Raw genomic sequence first — 24,198 nt, forward strand, 5'->3', positions numbered from 1 at the left:
TTGTATTCATGGTCATGGTCCGATTTGGCAATATCTTAAATCTACATGCATAGAATTATTCTAAAAATAACGAAAAAAATAAATATTCATATATTCTGGAAGATTTGTTCAAATTTAGATAGACTGTTTATGATTCAATCATGATCTCAGGTGTTTTACTAGTCCCTATTTTAGATTTTACGCTAAACTAATTAGCATCTCTATACTTTATACTAATTCCCCTTGTTCGGTATGCAAAATCTCCAATTTTTTATAATATTTTTATATAATATTATTTAAATTTTTTAACTAATTTAACTGTTAGTAGATTCTATTAATAAATTAAAATTAAAAAAAATTACTATTTAATTTTTATTTATATTATAAAAAAAAATATATTTAATAACATATCTAAAAAAATACTGTTTCTAGTGGGACTCCAGCTTCTGCTACCTTTATAAATAATTGTCATCTGAAATTTTCATATTTCCATTTAAAACAAAAGAAAGCAAAACAACAAGAAGGCAACAAAAGGTTTATTTTGAGATGAAAATTTGCAGGTGGATGCATGAGGTGAAGGCAGTGATATTAATGGTGGTGGTTCAGTTCTTCTTGGCTGGGCTTAATGTGTTGTACAAATTGGCAACATATGATGGTATGAGCTTGAGGGTGATTGTCTCCTACAGATTCATTTTCGCCACTCTCTTCTTGATTCCTCTTGCTCTCATCTTTGAAAGGTAATTAATTCATTAATTATAATTATTTTTCTTAATTTATTATCTTAATCTTAAACTAGATAATTTTTCTTAGGAAGAAGAGGCCTAAGCTTACATGGACTATACTGTTTCAAGCTTTTCTCTGCGGCTTTTTTGGGTAGGTTATTTGAGAAAGGAGACAAGGAAGAGGGAGATGTTAAATATTTTTTTTCCTACTTTTATATAATTTATTATTTAATATCGCAGGGGATCGTTGTGTCAAAATCTGTATTCTGAAAGTTTGGTGTTAACGTCTGCAACATTTGCTTCTGCTATGGCTAATCTTATACCAGCCGTCACTTTCATCTTGGCTGCTTCTTTTGGGTACTAATTATTTATTTTTCTTTACTTGGAATTCTAGCTGCAACTCTCTCAGGATATTTTTAGTAATAAAGATTTGAAATAATTTAATAATTAAAAAATTTCAATGTGGGGAATTTAGGCTGGAGGAGATGGGAATATCAACTCTAGCAGGAAAAGCAAAAGTGGTGGGAACATTAATGGGTATCACAGGAGCAATGTTGCTAACATTTTGCAAAGGAGCAGTGATCCACATCTGGTCAAAACAGGTCAACCTGATGAAACTTATTACACCTAATGGACGCCACGCGGCAGCATCAAATGGCAGCCTTGTACTGGGGTGTATATTTGCCATGGGGACTTGCTTGTCATTTTCTGTGTGGTTAATAATTCAAGCTAAAATGAGTGCAAGATATCCATGTCCGTACTCAAGCACAGCTCTAATGTCTACAATGGCAGCAATTCAATCTGCTGTTTTTACGATCTGCGTAGAAAAAGACTGGAGCCAATGGAGATTGGGCTGGAACATCAGGTTGTTTACTACAGCTTATTCAGTATGTTTCTTATACCTTTTTATCAGATATTTTTCTCGTAGTTTAGTAATTTTCTCTCGATTTAATTGGGAGTTGATGTGTAATAGTTTTATGGATGATTTATATTACAGGGAATAGTTGTGCAAGGCATGAATATAACTTTCATGATATGGTGTGTGCGGATTAAGGGTCCATTGTTTACAACTTCTTTTTATCCCCTGATGCTTCTGTTCACTGCCTTGGCTGGATCTCTGCTTCTTGACGAGGAATTACACCTTGGAAGGTATGTTTCAATCCATTTCTCTTCTAAGTCTTAAAGTTGATTATAAATATTGATGAATTATCAAGTGATAATTATAGGATAATTTATATAGACAATATATCAATTTAGAAATTGTAACGATGAAATACATATGCAAATTAATTTGTTCTTTGAAAAAACTGCAGCATAATAGGATCGACTTTCATCGTGTGCGGATTATATGCAGTATTATGGGGTAAAAATTCAGAGACGAAGAAAACATCTCTACTCATTCCGTTGAAAAACTCGGAAGAAGTTGAAACCACAGTTATAACTAGTAAGAGTGACAATGTTGAAAATTTATCATCAGAAAAGTTGCATGGAAAAGAAGAAAAAGAAAAGGAAAGTGAAGAGAAGGTATAGTCTTCACTCTGTTGAACTAAGTAGAACAAATATTGCAGTAGCAATTAGCAAGCCTTCCCATTGCAATTGCCCAACAAGCTGCAACATACTTTGAAGAGATGATAGCAATTTTTTTCTTTTTTTTTGTTTTTAATAAATATAAGCGGATGGAGAATTGGTATTAAGCGGAGATAGTAGCAATTACTCTTCATTTTATTTTCTTGTGTTTTCATATATATATGGGGCAAAAGCAAATCCTAGCACAAATTAACATTTACCATCTCTTGCCTCAATTGGACATTTACACAGCGGGCTAATTTTCTAGCTCATAAATGCTAATAAAATAAAATCATGAAATTGGAAAGTAATTGACATATCCTAACAACAAAAAAATAAATTCTGTTAAATTACACAGTAGTTTGAGATAGGAACAATGTGTCCTTACAATTATTTTAAGCATTCATTGCTAGAAACTAGTTCAAGGGTTGAGTTAGGCCTATTCTAAATTTGACAAATTCTATAATATATTTTTTTAACATACAAGACAACAATAGAGAAAGGTAGAGAGAACGAGGGAGACGAAGACGAAGGCAGAGAAATAAGTTTTTATGGTTATGTGACTGCGATTTTGTTGATTTCGGCATCGGCTTTGTGTTTTCTTATTTGTTGGTTCCTGGTCTTTCCTTTAATTTTTTTATTTTGCAGGTCCCTGTTGATTGGCGGTGAGAGTTTTATTTTGGACCTGGGTGATGAGAGGGATGATGGCTATGCTTATAGATCAGAGGACTCCTTGCTGTGTGATAATAGCATCTCAGGATCCTACCGCTATGCTCGGTGATCTCCGCTCCTGTCAGTCGTTAATGGGCTATTAGCTCTAATGTGTCATCTTCCTTGTGTGCTTCTTCCCTATGGTTGATTCTTATGGATCAAGAGTCTTCCTATTTTTCTTTTTCTCAAGCAACAAGCTTACTCCTATGGCGCTTGTGGACTATTTAGATAGTGTAAGATTCGATTTAACAGGTTAGACCGTTGATCCAGGATTGATTCTATTAGGTTACTCCATATTTAATCTTGAGAATGAGAATATAAAAAAAAAACTATCAGGGATTCACCGAGAATGCCTCTAGTGGAAATCCTTTGACACTTAAATTAGATCAAAAATTATTTGAAATTTATTAATATAAAGAGAAAATAAAAGAAAATAAATAGTAAAGTATTTAAAAAGAAATCTTTAAAAAACTTCTATTTTGAGGGTTTTTCATGAGAATATGAGATAGATTTTTCTTTAAACGTGAGAGAGATTAACTTTCCGTGAGTTAGACTCCGAGAGAGAGCCCCATGGGAAGTTGGTTAAGGGATATTTATACCTCGACTCCTTGCCTTTAAGTCTCCTCAGATTGGATGGTGGCGTGTTGTAGCTGACATATCAAGCGGCTGACAGTCGATTAATCAATGCAAAATCGTTTTGCCCATACTTTTTGACAGGTGTGTTAGGTGACACATAATTGTGGAGCATGCTTAGCCCATACCCTTTGGCAGTTATGACAGGTAGTTGAGCAGTCTTTCTACACGCGCATTTAATACCTCAGAGAGGGTTAAAGAGGCCTACCATTGCGTGGGAGGTCCTATTTTATCAGGTTTGTGCCCTAGTTTCATATCTGGATGTTCCGGTGGTGTGAAGGTGTGGACGTGTATTTAAATGATTGGATTGCGAGTTTGGTTTTATGGGTTATGGTTTTTCGGATTGTATTTATGGACTGTGGTTTGTGAGCTGTAATTACTGGACGGTCTGATTTATTTGTTACAGAGTGGCTGCTTGGTTTTCTTCTCCCTCTATAGTTTGTACTGAGCCTGTTTATAGACAATGTAAAATGCAACAGTATTGCATCATTAAGAAAAAAAGAACAGAATAATTTCACCTTAATACTCTATTAATAACAAGTCTTTGATTCAGTCGGTATAGTTTCAAAGTAAAATGAATCAAATTAATCAAAAAATTGCTAAAAATTATAAAAATATGAATAAGATTGAAAACTAAATATTTGATTTATTAATTATGTTTTCCCATGATAAATTTCAACAACGAAATTTAAGACGAAAATTATGAGATAAAAAATTAAATTAGAGCCAAAATTTAATTATGAAAGCAAAAATTTCTTTCACAAGCTAGTAGAGTGATCTTGATTCAATGTGTTCATTGTTATTTCTGTCTATTTTATGGCTAATTTTTATTGTTTTAAGTAATTTTATACTAAATTGAATAGTCTAATCTCTAATTTCTAATGGAGGTGATGATGCTACTAGGAATATTAGGTGGGTGTGTTAGCAAAAATTTTATATCTCCAAATTTCAAAAAGGTCTAAGTTTCATATTACCAGCTTTAAGAAACAATGTAGGCGGCTTGTCAATCAACTTACTAGTATGTGGCTTGGGTTCTTAAAAGTTTGTTTCTTTCTCTTTTGTCTTTCTAGGAGGTGAAAAGCAGAAGGCAATTTTCTTTAATTTGGTGGAAAGGGAATTATTGAAGAATGAGAAGCAACATCATTAATATTGCAATAAGAATAGGACTGCACTAACACTTTGTATCTAGATGGAAGATCATATTATTTATAATACGAAATTAAAGTATATGATATATCGAGTTTGATGAAAATGGTGAAAATAATTTAAGTATGAATTATTGCAATCATTTCCTATATTAAAAGATTTTTTACAATAAGATAGTGTGGTTAACCACTCAGCCACCTTATTAATATAGAGGGATCGAAAATTAAGTAAGAAAATTTAAAATCAACAACTCTAGACATTTACGATTGGAATGAAAAAAAATATATATATCTCCAATATTTATACACACTCAAAGTTCAGTAATTCCCTTTCTGCTAACCATTCTAATAATAATACCAAATAAACCATATGAGTAGCAGGAGAACTCGAGAATGAACTATATGATTGGCTTGGAGAAAAAAGAAAAAAGAGAGGAAACAAAAGCGCTTGTAAAAGCAGAAAAGAAATATGGTTTTTAAGGGAACTTGGGCTTTTGGTGGCAAGCCTATTTTCTTGACCCGAGCCCATAGAAAATTTGGCTTTTGGTGGCAAGCCTAATTCCTCCTGCTCTTAATTAGCAATGTAATATGGACTTATTATTTATTTTCTGCATGCAAAGGGATTGCATTTTGTCAAGGTCTAATTAGTAGAAAAATGGGTAGAGAACAAATTAGTTACAATATCCAAGAACAGAATAGCCCAACCTACACCACAACAAAACTAAACTAAACTGGTAAATAAATCTAAACTAAAATTTTTCAACTAACTTTACTACAGGACTAAATCGAACTATTCCAAAAAATACCGTATTTAGAATTGAGAATTAAGAAAGTAAAATCTGAGATTTTTGATTTATTCAGATACACTTATCACCATATTAAATCTGTGAATGCTATTAAAATATTCGTTAACTTATTTAAATATATATTATTTAACTTATATAATTTTACCTATATATATTATTTAATTTATATAATTTTAAATATTTATATTATTTAATCATTTGATTAATATTAAAATAAGTTGATTAATATTTTTTATAAAATATAAACACGTTTTAATGAGTAATTTTAATATATGAACAAAGTAATAAATTTTTTAAAAGATTAGAGATTTGATAATAACTTTCTATAAATAAAATCTCTAACTCATCATTTTTTTAAGCAACCATCTATACGTCTCTGGCCATCTTTTCCAACCCAAACAATTTATTTTTAATTTTCAAGATTTCAACTTTAAGTATTCTATTTAATTTTTTTAAAAGTATTTATTGAATAATTTATTTATTTATTATTTAATTTATTTTTATACATTATTTTTATTATTAAAAAATAATAGTTATTTTTTAATTTATATTTATTATTTTATTTATTTATATTTATATAATTAAATTATATATTAAATTATTTAATTTATAGAAAATAAATTTTTTTTTTTTTAAAAAGTATGAATAATGATTAGATTATTTGATGAGTTACGTATAGACTAACTAAATTTAAAAAATAATAATTTTTATCTATGAAAAATTAAGTTTTATAGGTAAGGAGTAAGATTGTTTAATTTTTTTAAAAATTTTAAATATAAATCAAATTAAAATATTATTTCTATAAATAATAGGTTAAATGCTCACAACACTTCACTCAAAGCCCATTTAGGGCCTGCCAGATCTATCTAACTATTCTGCACAGCCATTTTCATTTAATAAAGAAAAGATAATTATTTAATTTTTATAATATAAAAAATTTATTAATTAATTTTAAATTTTAAAAAATTATTAATTAATCCTCTATTAATTTTAATTATTAAATATTCTGAATATATACAAATACTAATTAATATATATTTTTATAAAATTAAAAAATCAATTAATACATTTATTAATAATATATCGAGTATAACTAGGGATGGCAACGGATCGGGTATTTTCTGGTACCCGATCGGACCGAACCCTAATAGAACGGATTTGAGTAGTTATAATCGGATTTGGGATGAGTTCGAGTTTTAAAATAATACCCGTTGCGGGTTCGGATCAGATTCGGGTTTTATGTACAGGGTACCTACTACCCGAATCTATTTATATAAATAATTAATTTAATATAAAAAATATATTTTATAATAATATTTATAAATTTTTTTTATATATTTATATTTAAAAATTTAAATTTAAATATTCTTTAAAAATATTAAATTTTTTAAATAAAAATTATTAATGAAAAATATTTTTTATATAAATTATTAATTAAAATATATAAAATTAAACGGGTTCGGTTTTATTCGGATAATAATAATCAGATTTGGGACGGATTCGAATAGTTTAAATTAATTTTTAATCGGGTTCGGAACGGGTTCAAATATTACTAATATAAATCGGGTTCGGGTTCGGGTAGTTTAATTTTCGCGGATACCCTACCCGTTTACATCCCTAAGTATAACACTTAGCTATTAACATTATAGAATGATTAATTAATAAATTTTAAAATTTTTTAAAATATTTTAATATATTTTTTAAAATTAAAGAATAATAAATAAATTTTTTATATTACAGAAATTAAATAATAATTTTTTAATAAATATTATTATTATTATTATTATTATTATTATTATTATTATTATTATTATTATTATTATTATAAGAATAGAAAAGAAAGAGGAGTAATGGGAATATAATAAACTCCCATAATTGCATTTAGTAATTGCAAATTGTCATTTATTTTTTGTTGACTATAGAAAATAATATAATGATTTATTATTATTTTTAATAATTTAATTTAGTTAATTTAATAAATTTTTAATTTAAATTCAAATATTAGTTAAATAATTCTTTTACTATTTAAACTTTATTTGATTAAGTTTTCTCTAATTTAAAACAATAAAATAAAAAGAATTAATTAAAATTAAAAAATTATTTTTTAAAATGCTTAAGCTTAAATATGATTTTTAAGAAAAAAATTAAATTTGTAAACAAAATTTAATGTTAATGTTATTATTAAATTTGTAAACAAAATTCAATTATTCTTTTAAGAAAAATATTTTTAATTGTTAATGTTATTATAATTAATATAAAAGAAATTTATTAATAATAAAAATTTATTGGACAAAAATACCCGTGGCATTTCTATGTATCTTAACAGGAAGAAACAGTAACAGGAATTCTTTTCAGAAAGAAGGGATAGAAATGTGAAAAAGACTTAGAAATAGCATAGGGTTTCTTCAGGTAAGTTAATTTTTTTTTTCTTCATTTATGATTTATATGTCTTTCAAATATTAGTATACTTTTAAAATATAATAATAAATATTAAATTATATTTTTAAAATAAAATAATAAACAATTTATATCATTAAGAAAAAATGAATATTTTTCATATAACAAAAATTAGCAATTAATTAATATCATCAAACATTTCACCTACATTTGATTTGGGAGCTAAGTAGCACCCTTTTCTATATTCCAAATTTCTAATTAGGGTTTCTATGTTCCAAATTTCTAATTAGGGTTTCTATATTCCAAATTTCTAATTAGGGTTTCTATATTCCAAATATCTAATTAGGGTTTCTATATCCCAAATTTCTAATTAGGGTAAGTAATTAGCTGGAAGAAAATCTCTATGTACATATATGTAAAGATTTTTCAGCAAACTCCTTACCCTAATTAGAGATTATATATATATATATATATTAGAAAAAGGTTTTTGCAAAATTATAGGTAGGGATGGCAACGGATCGGGTATTTTCGGGTACCCGATCCGACCGAACCCTAATAGAACGGATTTGGATAGTTATAATCGGGTTTGGGACGGGTTCGGATTTTAAAAATAATAACCATCGCGGGTTCCGATCGGATTCGGGTTTTATGTACATGGTACCCACTATCCGAACCCGTTTATATAAATAATTAATTTAATATAAAAAATATATTTTACAATAATATTTATAAATTTTTTTAATATATTTTTATTTAAAAATTTAAATATTCTTTAGAAATATTAGATTTTTTAAATGAAAATTATTAATGAAAAATATTTTTTATATAAATTATTAATTAAAATATATAAGATTAAACGGGTTCGAATTTTATTCGGATAATAATAATCGGGTTTGGGACGAATTCGGATAATTTAAATTAATTTTTAATCGGGTTCGGAACGGATTCGGATATTACTAATATAAATCGGATTTGGGTTCGGGGTAATTTAATTTTCGCGGGTACCCTACCCGTTTACATCCCTAATTATAGGCCATTTGATTTTTTTTTTTTTAAGAATTCTTAAGCCCGCAGACTTAAGGGGAAAGTAGAGTTTACTGCCCTGAAATTTTAATTTTTTTAATAGGAATATGTTAAATTTTTTTTTTTTTGTCATAAGGTATAAGAAATTAAGAATAGGAATATATATGAAATTGGAATGTACTTGTATATACTACACACGCATGAGATTTTTCTCAATATTTTTGGCTTTAATGGAAAATAATTTTTTTTTAACTTAAATTAATTTTCTGAATTGGTGAAAATATTTTGATTTAAGGAAATACTTGAAACAGTATTCAAATTCAAAACAAACCTTTAATTTTACAAAAAAAGAAAAAAATGGTAATAATAAAGAAGACACATAATTAATGTCCATTTGCTTGGTTCCACAAAAGAAGTCAATCACCTGAAAAACCCTAATAAAACCCTTATCAGAAACAGCCAGCTCAGATATAATTAGGGTTTCACTGGTTAACAAAGGGGCAAGGCTCTTTATCATCATCTTCCTTCTTCTTCTCCTTCTTCCTTAAGTAGGGTTTATGATCAACTGATGTCAACTGATATCAGATGAGATGAAGCTTTTAGAGGAGATTCTCAAGTTGATAGATGCATCGAAGGAAGTTTTGGTAATGGTGATTGTTCAATTGGCGTATGCTGCTAGTAATATTGTATATAAACTCGCAATCAGTGATGGAATGAACGTGAGAATCATTGTCGCCTACAGATTCATATTTGCTACTGTGTTTATGATTCCTCTTGCTCTCTTCTTTGAAAGGTAACTCTCTTTCCCCCCTCTTGTTAATCCAATTTTCATTCTGAACATCAAATACAGAGAAAATCTTCTGGTTCTAGAGACGATTTCAGTATCAATGAGTTAAAAAAAATTACTTGATTTCTTGTGATCTTCAACATAAATATCAAATAAATTTAAGAGTTTTTTTTTTTCAATTATATTTAGAAGTTATATGATTTTTTATCTTTTATTTTTTTTATTTTATAATTGACGACGTAGAAAATTCTTATTTGTATACATTTAATTAATAAATATATTATACATTTATTAAAATCATGATAATTTTATATTTAAATTTAAATTAATAATATTTTATTGATTAAATGTTGTTGCACTGGATAAATATAATATTATCAGTGTCTAATTTTATTAGTTTTCTTTAGAAAAATTCTTCCAAATTTAGAAATAATAATATTATCAAATATAATATTTAAAATTAGTTTTACTATCAATTATGTTATAAATTAAATATTAAAGTAAAAAAAAATTATTTTTTGGTGCATAAAAATGTATCTCTTTTATTTTATTCCTTAAGAGTAAAATTTCTAGTTAATTACAATTAATTATATAATAATTATAAATTCCTATTTTAAAATATTAATTAATTTAAAAATATTTCTAAACATATACTTAAACTCTTAAATTTAGTTTTTCTACAACATTTAGACTTTCTAACTCTTAAACTTTAAATTAAATTCTTCAGAAATTTATACCTTATCAGATTATTAGGGTTAACTAAAGAAATTTATTAATATCTAATTGCAGGGGAGCATTGGCTCAAAATACATTTGCAGAAAGTTTAGTCTTGACATCACCGACATTCATTGCTGCTATCGGTAATCTTGTACCAGCAGTTACCTTCATCTTATCCATCTTATTTGGGTACTACCCATTATTAAATTGCCATTTCTATTTTTTTCAACACCGACATTCGAAATTTACTAACTTGCTTAATCTGATTTCCGGAGTTTTCAGGTTGGAGAAAGCTGGACTAAGAACCATGGCAGGGAAGGCAAAAGTGGTAGGGACAATGGTGGGGATAGGTGGAGCTATGCTTCTTACATTCTACAAAGGATCAAAAATTAACATATGGACAACACACATCAACTTGTTGAAGCATTATCAGCCACATGAAACCCACAAAGCTTCATCATCTCCACGTAATCGTGCCTTAAGTTGTCTATTAGGTCTTGCTAGTTGCTTGTCTTTTGCCTTGTGGTTAATCATTCAGGTCAGTCCATAAAGTCCTTCAAAGTTTATTTTCATGCCCTTTTAAGCTAATGGGTCTCATCTGTGCTAATGCATGCTAATTATGTTTTGCTCTCAGACAAAAATGAGTACGAGGTATCCACTGCCCTATTCATGCTCGGCTTTAATGGTATTCATGGCATCAATCCAAGCTACTGCTTATGCTCTTTTCATGGAGAAAGATTGGAGTGTATGGAAGCTAGGCTGGAATATAAGATTGTTCACAGCTGCATACACGGTATATATATATATAACAATGGCTTCAATTTTCCTTTTTTTTTTTGGGCAAATTTAACAATGTTTTTAAGTTGAAATTGTAGGGGATAGTTGTCGCTGGGTTGATGAATACTCTTATTATATGGTGTGTACGCTTGAGAGGTCCTCTGTTTGTATCAGTTTTTAATCCTTTGTTGCTTATATTTACTGCAATTGCGGGATCCCTATTCATCGATGAAAATCTATATCTTGCAAGGTACGTATCAGTTTTTATAAAAAAATTTTACTCATATTGGGATCTTTATACACTCAATCAATAGAAAGCCATCAGTGGAAGCTACCATGAATTTAGTATACATGGTGTTTCTGTATAGACTTGAATACCTAAACCTTTGATTTGTTAACAACTTAGTATTTTAAATTGCAGTGTGCTAGGAGCGGTGTTGATAGTAAGTGGGTTGTATGCAGTTCTGTGGGGGAAAAATGTAGAGATGAAGAAGATGAATCAGCTTGTTCCCATGATAACCTTCCGTGAAGTTGAAAGGATAGAGTTGCAGGTTATTTCTAATTCTCCCACAAATGACTGTTGTAAGAATGACGACAATGTTCAGACACGAATCAAGGGCAATAATAATTTAGAAAAAAGTTCACAGTGATCTTCCTTTGTAAACTTCAATGCATTATTAGTAGGAACGTGAAGCTATATTAGCCAGTATTGATGTATATATATATACTGTCTTTATTATTATTATTATTATTATTATTATTATTATTATTATTATTATTATTATTATTATTATTATTATTTTCTTTTATTTTTGATAAGCAAGATTTTATTAAAAAAATCTAAGAAAAATTAATATCCTATCGCATATTAAAATCAAGCCAATAGGTCATTTTAATATATTAATTCTCACCGCTTTACTACATGAAAATCTAGGTCATTTTAATATATTAAAAATTATTGACTATGAGTATGGTTTAACGTATTCGGTTGAAGTTGAAAAATTGATCAAATTGAATTAATTTAATAATTTAATTTAATATTTATTTTTAAAAATTTTAGTTGAATTTGATTTTAATAAGAAAAAATAGATAAAATCGAAATGAATCAATTAGTAATAATAGTATACTATTTTTTATAATATAAAGAGGGTAAATGATGTGTAAAATTGAAATATTTTAATTAAATTTTAAATTATTAAAAATAAAAGATAAAAATTAAAAAATTATTTAAAAATTTAATCGATGAAACTAGAATGAATTTAAATTAATTTTTATCTAAAATCAATTAAATTGAATTTTTATAAATATTAAACTTTTAATTTTTAATTTATTTAATTAAATTTAATTTTAAACTGAATCTATTAAATAGTTTTAAGAATCTTATATTTGCTAAAGTTCTAGTGCCGCCAGCCTTAGTATTGCAACATTGCAAATCTTTCTTATAAATTTATTTGTCTTAATGTATAAAATATTAATATTGTTATCATTTTACAAAATTTTAAATTTAAGTAAAAAAAAATATACCGAATTGAAATCACTTTGAATTATAATCATTTTAAACCATAATGATATTCTGAAATTTAGAAAATAAAATTTACAGTATGAGTGTCAGCTTGACTAGAGAAAATGACGTTTCTTCTCTTTTGTTCTTTTTTCTTTTATCTACTAGTAACGTCTAACCGCTTTTCTGTCACATGTCTTTGTTATGTGTCAAAATACCCTCCATGCCAAGCGACCATTTAATCCTCCCGGCGCACTGTTAAGGCTGCGAATGACTAGGCTAGCTATTTTTCCTCGCGTCTCATTTTCTGGTTGGGTTTCCATGAGTAGGCCTGCAAATATAATAGTGACGTCTAACCGCTTCTCAGTTACAATGTTATCTGTTTCCGTCACTCAAATCTGTACGTACGGATGGGTCAAAACACCATTCATGCCAGGCGACCATTTAATACTTCAGGTGCGCATTGTTAAGGCTGCAAATGACTGGACTAGCTATTTTCTCTCGCGACACATCTTCGGGCTGAATTTCCATGGATAGGCCCTATACACATAATCAGTTCTGGTTCGCTTCTCATCGCAGGACTCACGCAGTGTTGGGCCAATTTGCCTGCATGTGACTTGATGGATTTTGAACCCATGTACTTCTCCAGGAGCATGCCTCATTCCCTGATGAGAAAAGTGTGACGTTTATTACATAATTATTTTTGAATTAAAATCATTTTAAGATTGAAATCAATTTAAAATTATAAAGAGCGAATAAATCAGTGATACAACCCAAAATCAGTCCATAATTCAATCTACGTGACTCTACCTTCTGAGTTAACTTTTAGAAATAAGTTAGATGGGAGTATTTCTTTTAACAAATTTGAATTCACTAATCTGAAATTTTGACCTAAAATTAATAAAAATGTATGTTAATTAAGGTAATGAGTAATCTTTAAAAAGGGTTGACATGGATATTATCAAATTTATAATTTATTTAATAAACCATATTAAAACTGATCATGAATCGATGACCTAGCGTTGATTTAATAGAGTGAATATTCAAGGAAATAATAAAGTATATTTTATTCTTTTAAAAAGAAAAGTTTGCTTTTTCTTTCGTATTATCAATTCATAAATAAATTCTAAAGTAATCTCATAAAGTTAAAGGTAATGACTCTATTTCCATGAGGAGTTTTATACATGCACGATACGACAGAGATGATGAATTTTTCTATGGTTGGAGTTTAACGACTGCTTGATCTCTAGTATTCGAATTGAGATCGAGATCTGAAGAAAAGAGTCACATTCAAAATCTACGGAATCCATTAAGCAGACCGATTCATTACGCATCATCCAATTCGCGGCTAATCCATTAAGTAAATCTATTAATTACGTGTCATTCAACTCGCGGCTAAAATAAATCGAATTGACTGAAGATCTAGACCGGCTAAAAAAGAGTCTAGATCATCTGATGTAATGGGAGTAGGAGAACAGGTTCAGTTACGCCACAGTCCTATCTGCACACACGCCGAAAGAAAATTAAATGACCATCTAACGAGTATGGACAGACAAGTAGTATGTACAGATTTACATTACAAAAACGGGTGACACTGTAATAGAATAACGGTTATACATTATTAGAGAGCAAAGAAAAAAGAAATAAAAAGGAAATATGTGATCTCTCATGCTAAAGTTACACACTCTATAACCCTACCTTCTGTCATTTCCACGAGATAGAAATGAATTTTTTTTTATTTTATGCATATTTATCTTCGATTTATACACATATAATTAAATATTGATGATCGCTGGATTTCTTCACCCCGGTATAAAGGCCAGGCCCAAAATAAAAAACTGCCGGCGGGCCCCGAGGTCACCCCGGAACGGCCGGTGAGGATATTAAAGATGCCTCCCGGAGCATGAAGACCGGGATCCCCTAGAACTCCCGGGAAAACAAAACAAAAAACTGCCGGCGGGGCCCTGAGGTCACCCCGGAACGGCCGGTAAGGATCTTAAAAGACCTCCCGGAGCATGAAGACCGGGATCCCTTAGAACTCCCGGGAAAACAAAGAAGACCGGGATCCCCTAGAACTCCCGGGAAAACAAAGAAGACCGGGATCCCCTAGAACTCCCGGAAAAACAAAATAAAAACGGTCGGTGAGGATCTTAAAAGACCTCCCGGAGCATGAAGACCAGGGTCCCCAAGATCTCCTGACAAAAGAAGACCTCAATAAGGTCTTGACAAAAGAAGACCTCACTGAGGTCCTAGCAAAAGAAGACCTCAATAAGGTCTTGACAAAAGAAGACCTCACTGAGGTCCTAGCAAAGGAAGACCTCAATAAGGTCTTGACAAGAGAAGACCTCAATGAGGTCTTGACAAAGGAAGACCTCAATAAGGTCTTGACAAAAGAAGACCTCACTGAGGTCCTAGCAAAAGAAGACCTCAATAAGGTCTTAACAAGGAAGACCTCAATGAGGTCTTGACAAGAGAAGACCTCAATAAGGTCTTGACAAAAGAAGACCTCACTGAGGTCCTAGCAAAGGAAGACCTCAATAAGGTCTTGACAAGAGAAGACCTCAATGAGGTCTTGACAAAGGAAGACCTCAATAAGGTCTTGACAAGAGAAGACCTCAATGAGGTCTTGACAAAGGAAGACCTCAATAAGGTCTTGACAAAAGAAGACCTCACTGAGGTCCTAGCAAAGGAAGACCTCAATAAGGTCTTGACAAGAGAAGACCTCAATGAGGTCTTGACAAAGGAAGACCTCAACAAGGTCTTGACAAAAGAAGACCTCACTGAGGTCCTAGCAAAGGAAGACCTCAATAAGGTCTTGACAAAAGAAGACCTCACTGAGGTCCTAGCAAAGGAAGACCCCAGTAAGGTCTTGACAAGAGAAGACCTCAATGAGGTCTTGACAAGAGAAGACCTCAATGAGGTCTTGACAAAGGAAGACCTCAATAAGGTCTTGACAAGAGAAGACCTCAATGAGGTCTTGACAAAGGAAGACCTCAATAAGGTCTTGACAAGAGAAGACCTCAATGAGGTCTTGACAAAGGAAGACCTCAATAAGGTCTTGACAAAAGAAGACCTCACTGAGGTCCTAGCAAAGGAAGACCTCAATAAGGTCTTGACAAAAGAAGACCTCACTGAGGTCCTAGCAAAGGAAGACCCCAATAAGGTCTTGACAAGAGAAGACCTCAATAAGGTCTTGACAAAGGAAGACCTCAATAAGGTCTTGACAAAGGAAGACCTCAATAAGGTCTTGACAAGGAAGACCTCAATAAGGTCTTGACAAGAGAAGACCTCAATAAGGTCTGGACAAAAGAAGACCTCACTGAGGTCCTAGCAAAGGAAGACCTCAATAAGGTCTTGACAAGAGAAGACCTCAATCAAGTCTTGACAAAGGAAGACCTCAATAAGGCCTTGACAAAAGAAGACCTCACTGAGGTCCTAGCAAAAGAAGGCTTCACTGAGGCAGAAGACCTCAATGAGGCAGAAGATCTCAATGAGGCAGAAGACCTCACTGAGGCAGAAGACCTCAATGAGGCAGAAGACCTCACTGAGGCAGAAGACCTCAATGAGGCAGAAGACCTCAATGAGGCAGAAGACCTCACTGAGAGGTAGAAGACCTCAATGAGGCAGAAGACCTCACTGATTCAGAAGACCTCATTGAGAAGTAGAAGACCTCACTGAGGTAGAATACCGGCGAAGATCTCAAAGATCTCCCGGAGCGAAAATGGCCGGAATCCCCAAGATCATCCGGTGCTACAAGCAAAAACAACTCATAAGAACGTAGTTCCGATCTCACATAAAAGATTGGGGCACGGGACCATAAATGAAAAGTTAAACTCCGATCTCCCAAAGGAACTCGAGTCTTCAGGTAGAGAGACTTGGATCTCACACAACAGCCAAAAGTACCAAAGCATCATGCCGATCTCAAGAAAACGAGCGCAGTACTGGTAAACCCAATAGGCAGACCGAATTGAGGCAAGGCGATTCCTAAGCAAACTGCATACCAAAATACAAAGCCAAACAGAGAATCAGGGGCAATCATAAGAGGCACCGACCTCGGGAATTGACCGCTCACACTAAACCAACTCAGCTGGCCTAGAGAAAGGTCCAGGTAACAAAGAGCCCGCAAACGCTCAAGAGAAGACAACCCATAAATACTCAGGGGCAAAAAACATACACGAGAGTCCAACGCTCAGACAAAAATAATAAAAAGGCAAGAAAGGGATACTTTCGACAAGAGCAGTTCTCAGACCGCACGGTCATGAATAGAGTTTAAAGATTTATCCCCTCACCAGTCATGGAATAACTGCTGAGGAGATAAAGGGGCAATTGATGATCGCTGGATTTCTTCACCCCGGTATAAAGGCCAGGCCCATGAAAACAGTCCATGATCCGAAGGCTTCAATATTCCCCTCGAGAGCCAGGTCCAGCCCGCTCAGTCACAGGGCCGGACTCCGCCTAGACTCCTCAATCAAACCGGCTCAAACCTCTCGGCCCAGTAATCAGGCCCTCACCAGGCTCAACTTCAGCCCTACCATTCAACCCAGCCCGGAAAGAGGAAAATGACCAAGATGCCCCGCTGGTAGGTCCTTCCGCATGCGTATCAGAGGAGAATTAATGGCCGTTACGCATGGAGCAGGCGCCTGACACATTCGTACATACGGAGCTAGGCGACAGAAGACAGCTAGCATTGTGGCAGAGAGACAGATATATATATCACGGTAGAGGCCACGCAGAGGAGGCTCTCTTCTTCTTCTTTCTCCTTCCTGGACACCATTTTTATTCTTTCTGTAACCCTTGCCTAAATATACTACTCTGAGCCATAAAATCTGACTTGAGCGTCGGAGGACCTCTGCCGGGGCACCCCCGGTAGGCCCCTGACCATTCTTTCTTATTTTACAGATCCTTTCACCAGGTAGAACATGGAGAGACCCATCAGGGAGCCCAACAAGAAAGGACCCAGAAGAAAACCAGATCTATCATGGACCAGGAAGAGGAAAATATTTATCAAATATAATTTTCAAAGTTTTAACACTACTATATTTTAGATGTTGGAGTTTGAATAATAATATTTTAACAAACAAAATGAAAAAAATTATTATTTTAATACTATTAACATAATAATTTAATTAAAATTATTTAAAAAAATTCTATATTTTTTACGGATCACTTCTAATTAATTTTTTAATTAGTAGGAACAATTCTTCTACAATTGTTGGCGGAGTTGCATAGGTCTCAAATTTGGATTTTGCTGCATAGAGTGGAGATCTAAGACATGTATAGAAAGTAAATAAAGCAATAAAGCATTATCCTTTATTTTCTTTCTATCTAAAAATGATGAATGGGAAATAATTATTAATTATAATAAAAAAATAATATTGATTAAAAAATTCTAAGTTAAGAGCATATTTTTTTGAAGAAAAAGATGTTAAAAATTAATTTAATTAATACTATAATTTTTTGTTATTTAATACTTTGAACATAATATAAATTTAATTCATTAGTGGGTTAAAAGCTGGAAAGCACCAGGCTAGTTTTAAGTGTAATTATCCTAATCATATTTATTAATTTTAATTATTTAATTAACTTGCCAAAAATAATATTTTAGTGGAAAGAGGATAAATATAGGGAAGGGAAGTAATTTTAGTGGACAAGACGGATTATCATGACAGGTTTAATTAATATAAAAAATGTTTTTAAAAATTAATTCTAATAAATAAAATTAGTTTGAAATTATTTTAATTATAAGACTCTGTTTGTTTTAAAAAATAACCTATATTTAAAAAATATTTTTGATAAAAAATATTCTTTATAGAAAATATTTCATAAAATATTTTTTATTTTATGAAAATATTGTGTATTTGGTAAAAATATTTTTTATGAAAAATATTTTTTAATAAAATAATTATTTTCTATTATTTAATTTTAATTTAAAAAAAATAAAAAATATTAATAAATTTGTATGTAATGATATTAATAAAATTCTCAAATTAGAAAATGATTTTTTATTTTTGAAAAAAAAAAACTTTAATATTTTTCTATAAAATATTTTATAGGAAATTACAAAATATAGAGAATTAAAATTAACTCTAACAAAAACTATGGAATTAAGTTATTGAAGTTTGGTAGAAACGGATCATCAACGACTGACCACATACATTTTCTTTTCCATTTCTTTCTTTTATACTTTCCGTCCTTCTCTTTAGAAAAACTTTATGTATTTCTTCCTTCTCGCCCTTTTCTTAAATATTATTGACTAACAATTAATATTATTAAATTATTTTTGAAAATTGCATGACTTTATTATTTATGGTTTATGGATTGTCAAGTTACAAAAGAATTTGTAAACTTTGAGTATAATTATATAAATTAATTATTTTTTTTGTGAAATTATTTGATTATATTTTGATAAGTGATCCCCAATTCAATATTTTTTTTAAAAATATTATTGAACAAAATCTAAATTTTAATATTTTTTTTTACTCGAATATATATGGAGTCATTCTGAAAAATGGGTGTGTGCAATTTCAGGTAAAAAATTGGATGGAAAAGGAGTAATTGAGTGAAATATTTGGCAAAATAAGTGATCCCCAATTCAATGTGTGCATAAATATGTATATATAGCTGATTTGGATTCCAAGGCTTTGTTTGGTTTGGTTACAGAAAATAGGATGTGAAGTTTGAGGCTATTGGCTATGGTAACTCAATGCAAGAATCTGATTCCAAGACTAGCATATGAGGAATTGCCATTGCCATTGCCTTGCGTAATTTCGAAGATAGTTATTATTTATTTTAATTGTGATTGATAGAATATTATAAAAAATAAATTTTTATAATATACTTTTTTTTAATTTTAAATGACTGTATTTTGATAAAGTTAAAATATAAAATATTATTTTTAAAATTATTACTAAACAAAAATTTAGAAAACATATAGATTGTTATAAAAATAACTTTGTTTAAAATTTTAGCTGATGAATTTTTTTTTATTTAGATATTATTATTCTTTTAATATTTATTAGTTATAAAATTTTAGCTTTTTAATTAATTTTGTATACCCATAAATTATTTATTAATATAACACAAATAAATATAAAATATTATAAATGATAATTAAATTAATTATAATATTTATTTTTATATGACATAAATAGGTTTAGACTATAAAATCGTTATATCTGCTTCACGAATACATGTTAATTTTATGTAATGTTTCACGAATATATGTTAATTTTATGTAATGTTCTGAGATGTAGAGTCCACATTTATATAAATATGAATGTAAAAACTTAATACGAGGGGTTACGTAATTTCCATTTATTCCTTTTTCTTTATCTTTTAGTGACGTACACTACAAGAATCCAACGGAACACTAACGGACTTCACCAACGGATTGAAGTCCGTTAGTGATACTGACGGTTTACTCTAACGGATAATTTTAATCGTATTTTCTATCAACGGATGGAACCATCCGTTAGAAATCCGTTAGTGAAATATTAACGGAACCTTTTCCCGTTAAAAATCCGTAAGTGAATTTTTGGAGCCAAATACAAAACCTAAATGAAATCCCTAAATCTTTTGCTTGTAAAATCAAAATCAAAAGCACTCTGAAATCTGAACTTCCCTCCAACTTCTTCTCGGTCGTTCACTGTCGCCGGCATCCATCGTGTTGCGCTATCAACGGTTCGCCGCCATCCACTGTCGCCGGCATCCATCGTCCTGCGCCATCAGCTTCTTCTCGGCATCACTGTCCACGTGCTCACTGAAATCTGCACTTGCGTCCAACGGAACGCTCGTTCACTGCCGCAGGCATCCAACGTCCGCCGCCATCAAAGGTTCGCCGCCATCTATTTCAAATTTCCCACTCCACTGGTAGGTTGCATATTTCTTTTGAAATCTAGGAACTACTTGCATGCTTGAATAACTTGAACAGTGTGACTCAGGTTATACATTTTATTTTAGAAAACTAGAGAAATGAAAAGCAACAGAACATATGAACCATGTTAAATGCCTGTAGACTGGGTTATGACAAGTTACTGAAGTTAAAGTGGGTACTTGTTCTGTGCCATGCTATTCATTTGATTAGTGAGCCCTTCCTGTGTTTTAGTTTTGACCATATGGAAATAAGATAATTTGGAGTTGGATGACATATCTAAACTTGCATAGGGAAGTTAAATATAAATCTGTTCAGACTCTATTTAATGCAGCATGCTTATAATAGTTTGGAATAATGTTGGATTTTACTCCTTAGGTTCATTAAATCCAGGTTGCGTACCAACTTAAACACATCTAATAGACTTGTAATATTAGGCTTGTCATATCCAGGTCGTTGACCAATTAAACACATCCACTAGACTTGTACATATTACTGTAATATTAAACTGAAAATACTATATCCATTCTCAGGTTGAGATATTAAAAGGAAAAATAAGGCTAAAAAGGCTTACACCACCATGTTAGAATCTGAGAAATTAATTTTGGAAGGACCATGAATAGCATTATTTCTATAAGTGGTTGTGGTACCTGCTGTAAAAGGTTTCACATGGTCTGTCTTTTCAGGAAACAACTAGAGGGAATACTCGAAAATCTCAAAGAGAAGCCAGATGGTGGAACTTTGTTGCTGGTAAAGACTCTGGAAAACCTATATTATGAGTTCTATTATTTAATATTTTTAACCATTCTATTCTTTCCTTTCTACTTTAGCAGTGAAACCTGCAATAAGTTGTATATCTTAAACTATTTTGAACATATTGGCACATCTACTGTCTAATGTGTTGAAACTTCATCTGTTTGACCATTGTACTGATCTTTGAATTAGATTAAATAACATTAAAATAAAATCTTTGCACCACTTTAACCTTTGCCGTCTTGTCTGTCTGATAATTTGTTTTTCTTGCATCCTAAATAAATTGGATTATGTTCTGCTTAGTGCAAATTACTATTAGGGGATTCCCTTGAAGGAGTTTTCCCAGCACTTGTCTTGGGGTTCTGGAAAATTTTTTTTCTGAGTATTTGCTAGCTATTACTTGTCTGACTTAGCTTCAAGCAATTAAAATTGGAGTACCTATCCTCTACCTTTCTTTGGTGATGTTAATGAGATGTTAATGCACAGTATGATCAATATTCCTGTCTCAAGAATTCTTTGATTTCAGGATGCCAGTTTTGCATCTGCTAAGTGCTAATGCTACTTTTGTTTCAAAATTTGTGTCCAGGCACTACAACGAACTTTAGAATTTGAGGATGAATTAGCAGAAAAATTTGGAGGCCGCTCTACTAGTAGAGAGATTGGGAATGAGATAGAAGAAATTGGCAGGGACAGTAATAGTCAAACTGTATCAGATATTCGAAAAAAGTACGAAAAAAAGCTTGCAGCTAATCAAGGAGAGCCTGAAGTATGTATATTAGTCTTCCTTACAGAGTGATACAATTTTTTCCTAATTGATATATGATTTGAGTCAAATTGCCATTTTTTATTTGTGCTAGCAGAAGAAGGATGAAATTAAAGATTTATCAGTACCAGGAGCACCAGCAGGTGCACATTTCAAGTGCACCAGCAGGTGCACATTTAAAGTGCACATGCTGGTGCACTTGTGCACCTGCTGGTGCACTTGGACAAGTGCACCAGCAGGTGCACTGCCAATGTGTGCACCTGCTGGTGCACTTTAATGTGTGCACCTGCTGGTTTCAAGTGCACCTGCTGGTGCACTTGGACAAGTGCACATGCTGGTGCACTTGTGCACCTGCTGGTGCACTTGCCTTGTGCACCTGCTGGTGCACTTGTGCACCTGCTGGTGCACTTGGACAAGTGCACATGCTGGTGCACTTGGACAAGTGCACCTGCTGGTGCACTTGCCTTGTGCACTTGTGCACTAGCAGGTGCACATTTCAAGTAAATATGCTGGTGCACTTCAAAGTGCCAGAGCAAATGCACAAGTAAATACACCAGCAGGTGCACATTGGCAGTGAAATTGAAATCTAATTGCATTGTGAAATTTTTTTGTTGCATGTGTTTGAATTTACACTAAGTGTGCGTGGATAGGTAGATATTCCAAACATGATGCATTTTTAATATGGATGATGGCTGAATACGTATACTGATTGCTATAATTTCTCATTAACAGCCTAACGAACCTGGTTATACTGCCCCGCCACCTTCCCCTCCAGTAGAAGATACTGCCATTGATATCAGGCAAGTTCAAATTTATGTTAATATTTAGTTCCAAAATGAATGTAGTTATCAGATTATCATTTTGATATAATGCACAATTTAATTGTTGGTTTTCAGGCTCTGTTCGAAGATAGGGTTTATAAGTTATTTGTTTTCATATCAGCATATTAATTGTAGTTAATATGACTGCTGAACGAAGTTGGATGTATGCTCGTCTCATAGACGGTTTACTGAATCCCAGATATTTAGAGGGTATCAATGAATTTCTAGAGAAAGCTAAGACCTGCACAGAATATTTAAATGGCGATCAGATCCGCTGTCCTTGTAATCGATTTTAGTGCCAGAACCGTAGCTTTCAAGATGAAAATACAGTTAAATATCATTTAATGAAGCATGGTTTTGTTCAAAATTACCTTGTTTGGTATTTGCACGGTGAAACTGAAGTGCATGACGGATATGGTGATACAGATTTAGACATGTCTTATGGTTCTGACAGTGTTAATCGCCCAAATTTCAATCGTTTTGAGGACATGGTCATGGATGCAACAAGCTGTCATGTAATGCATAATGATACATATGAGATGCCAAACTCGGCTGCACAGAAACTGTATGATATGTTAAATGCATCTAAGCAACAACTATGGCCTGGCTGTGAAACTCACTCCCAGTTATCAGCTGTTTCACGTTTATTAAATCTGAAGGCGGAACATCATTTCTCAGAACAGTGTTTTGATCAGATTTGTGAACTCATGAAGGAGATGTTACCGAGTGACAATGTCATGACGGACAGCTTTTACTCAACAAAGAGACTAGTCCGAGGATTGGGGCTTCCTGTACAAAAGATACACTGTTGTGCGAATGGTTGTATGATTTTTTGGGAAAATGATAAAGAACTTACACGATGCAAATTTTGTGACCATGGAAGGTTCAAACGCCTGAAGCACAACTTGGGGAAAGGGAAGAGTCAAATACCATACAAAAAGATGTATTACTTCCCCATTACACCACGTTTGCAAAGACTTTATGCGTCATGTGTTACAGCTAAGTATATGACTTGGCACAATGACCATGCAACTGAGAACGGGGTGATGCGCCACTGTTCAGATGCTCCTGCTTGGAAGCATTTCAACCAAACTCATCCAACCTTCGCACTGGAGGCCCGAAATGTCAGACTTGGCCTTTGCACTGATGGATTTCAACCATTCGGTCAATCTGGGCAACAGTATTCTTCATGGCCAGTAATACTAACTCCATACAATTTGCCACCAG

The 24,198-nt window shown here is 31.8% G+C and overlaps 2 protein-coding genes across 3 annotated transcripts; both read left to right on the forward strand.

Annotated features, from left to right (window-relative positions):
• Window positions 1-460: 460 nt before the first annotated feature.
• Window positions 461-4,040, forward strand: LOC110624625 (WAT1-related protein At1g25270). Of its 2 annotated transcripts, XM_021769835.2 has the most exons (7): window positions 461-716; window positions 790-852; window positions 942-1,058; window positions 1,177-1,588; window positions 1,699-1,850; window positions 2,015-2,225; window positions 2,916-4,040. In XM_021769835.2, the coding sequence occupies exons 1-7, from the start codon at window positions 526-528 to the stop codon at window positions 2,934-2,936; spliced, it is 1,167 nt and encodes a 388-aa protein (XP_021625527.1). In that variant the 5' UTR covers window positions 461-525; the 3' UTR covers window positions 2,937-4,040. The 2 variants fall into 2 exon arrangements, with proteins under 2 accessions (XP_021625527.1, XP_021625528.1); XM_021769836.2 differs by lacking the exon at window positions 2,015-2,225.
• Window positions 4,041-9,561: 5,521 nt separating this feature from the next.
• On the forward strand, window positions 9,562-11,913 carry LOC110624993 (WAT1-related protein At1g68170-like). Its single transcript, XM_043961142.1, has 6 exons — window positions 9,562-9,775; window positions 10,559-10,675; window positions 10,769-11,024; window positions 11,121-11,279; window positions 11,362-11,513; window positions 11,685-11,913. Exons 1-6 carry the CDS (start codon window positions 9,573-9,575, stop codon window positions 11,911-11,913), a joined length of 1,116 nt encoding a protein of 371 aa, XP_043817077.1. The 5' UTR covers window positions 9,562-9,572.
• Window positions 11,914-24,198: the final 12,285 nt, after the last annotated feature.

The sequence above is a fragment of the Manihot esculenta genome, chromosome 10 (assembly GCF_001659605.2).
Source record: "Manihot esculenta cultivar AM560-2 chromosome 10, M.esculenta_v8, whole genome shotgun sequence".
Lineage (NCBI taxonomy): Eukaryota > Viridiplantae > Streptophyta > Magnoliopsida > Malpighiales > Euphorbiaceae > Manihot > Manihot esculenta.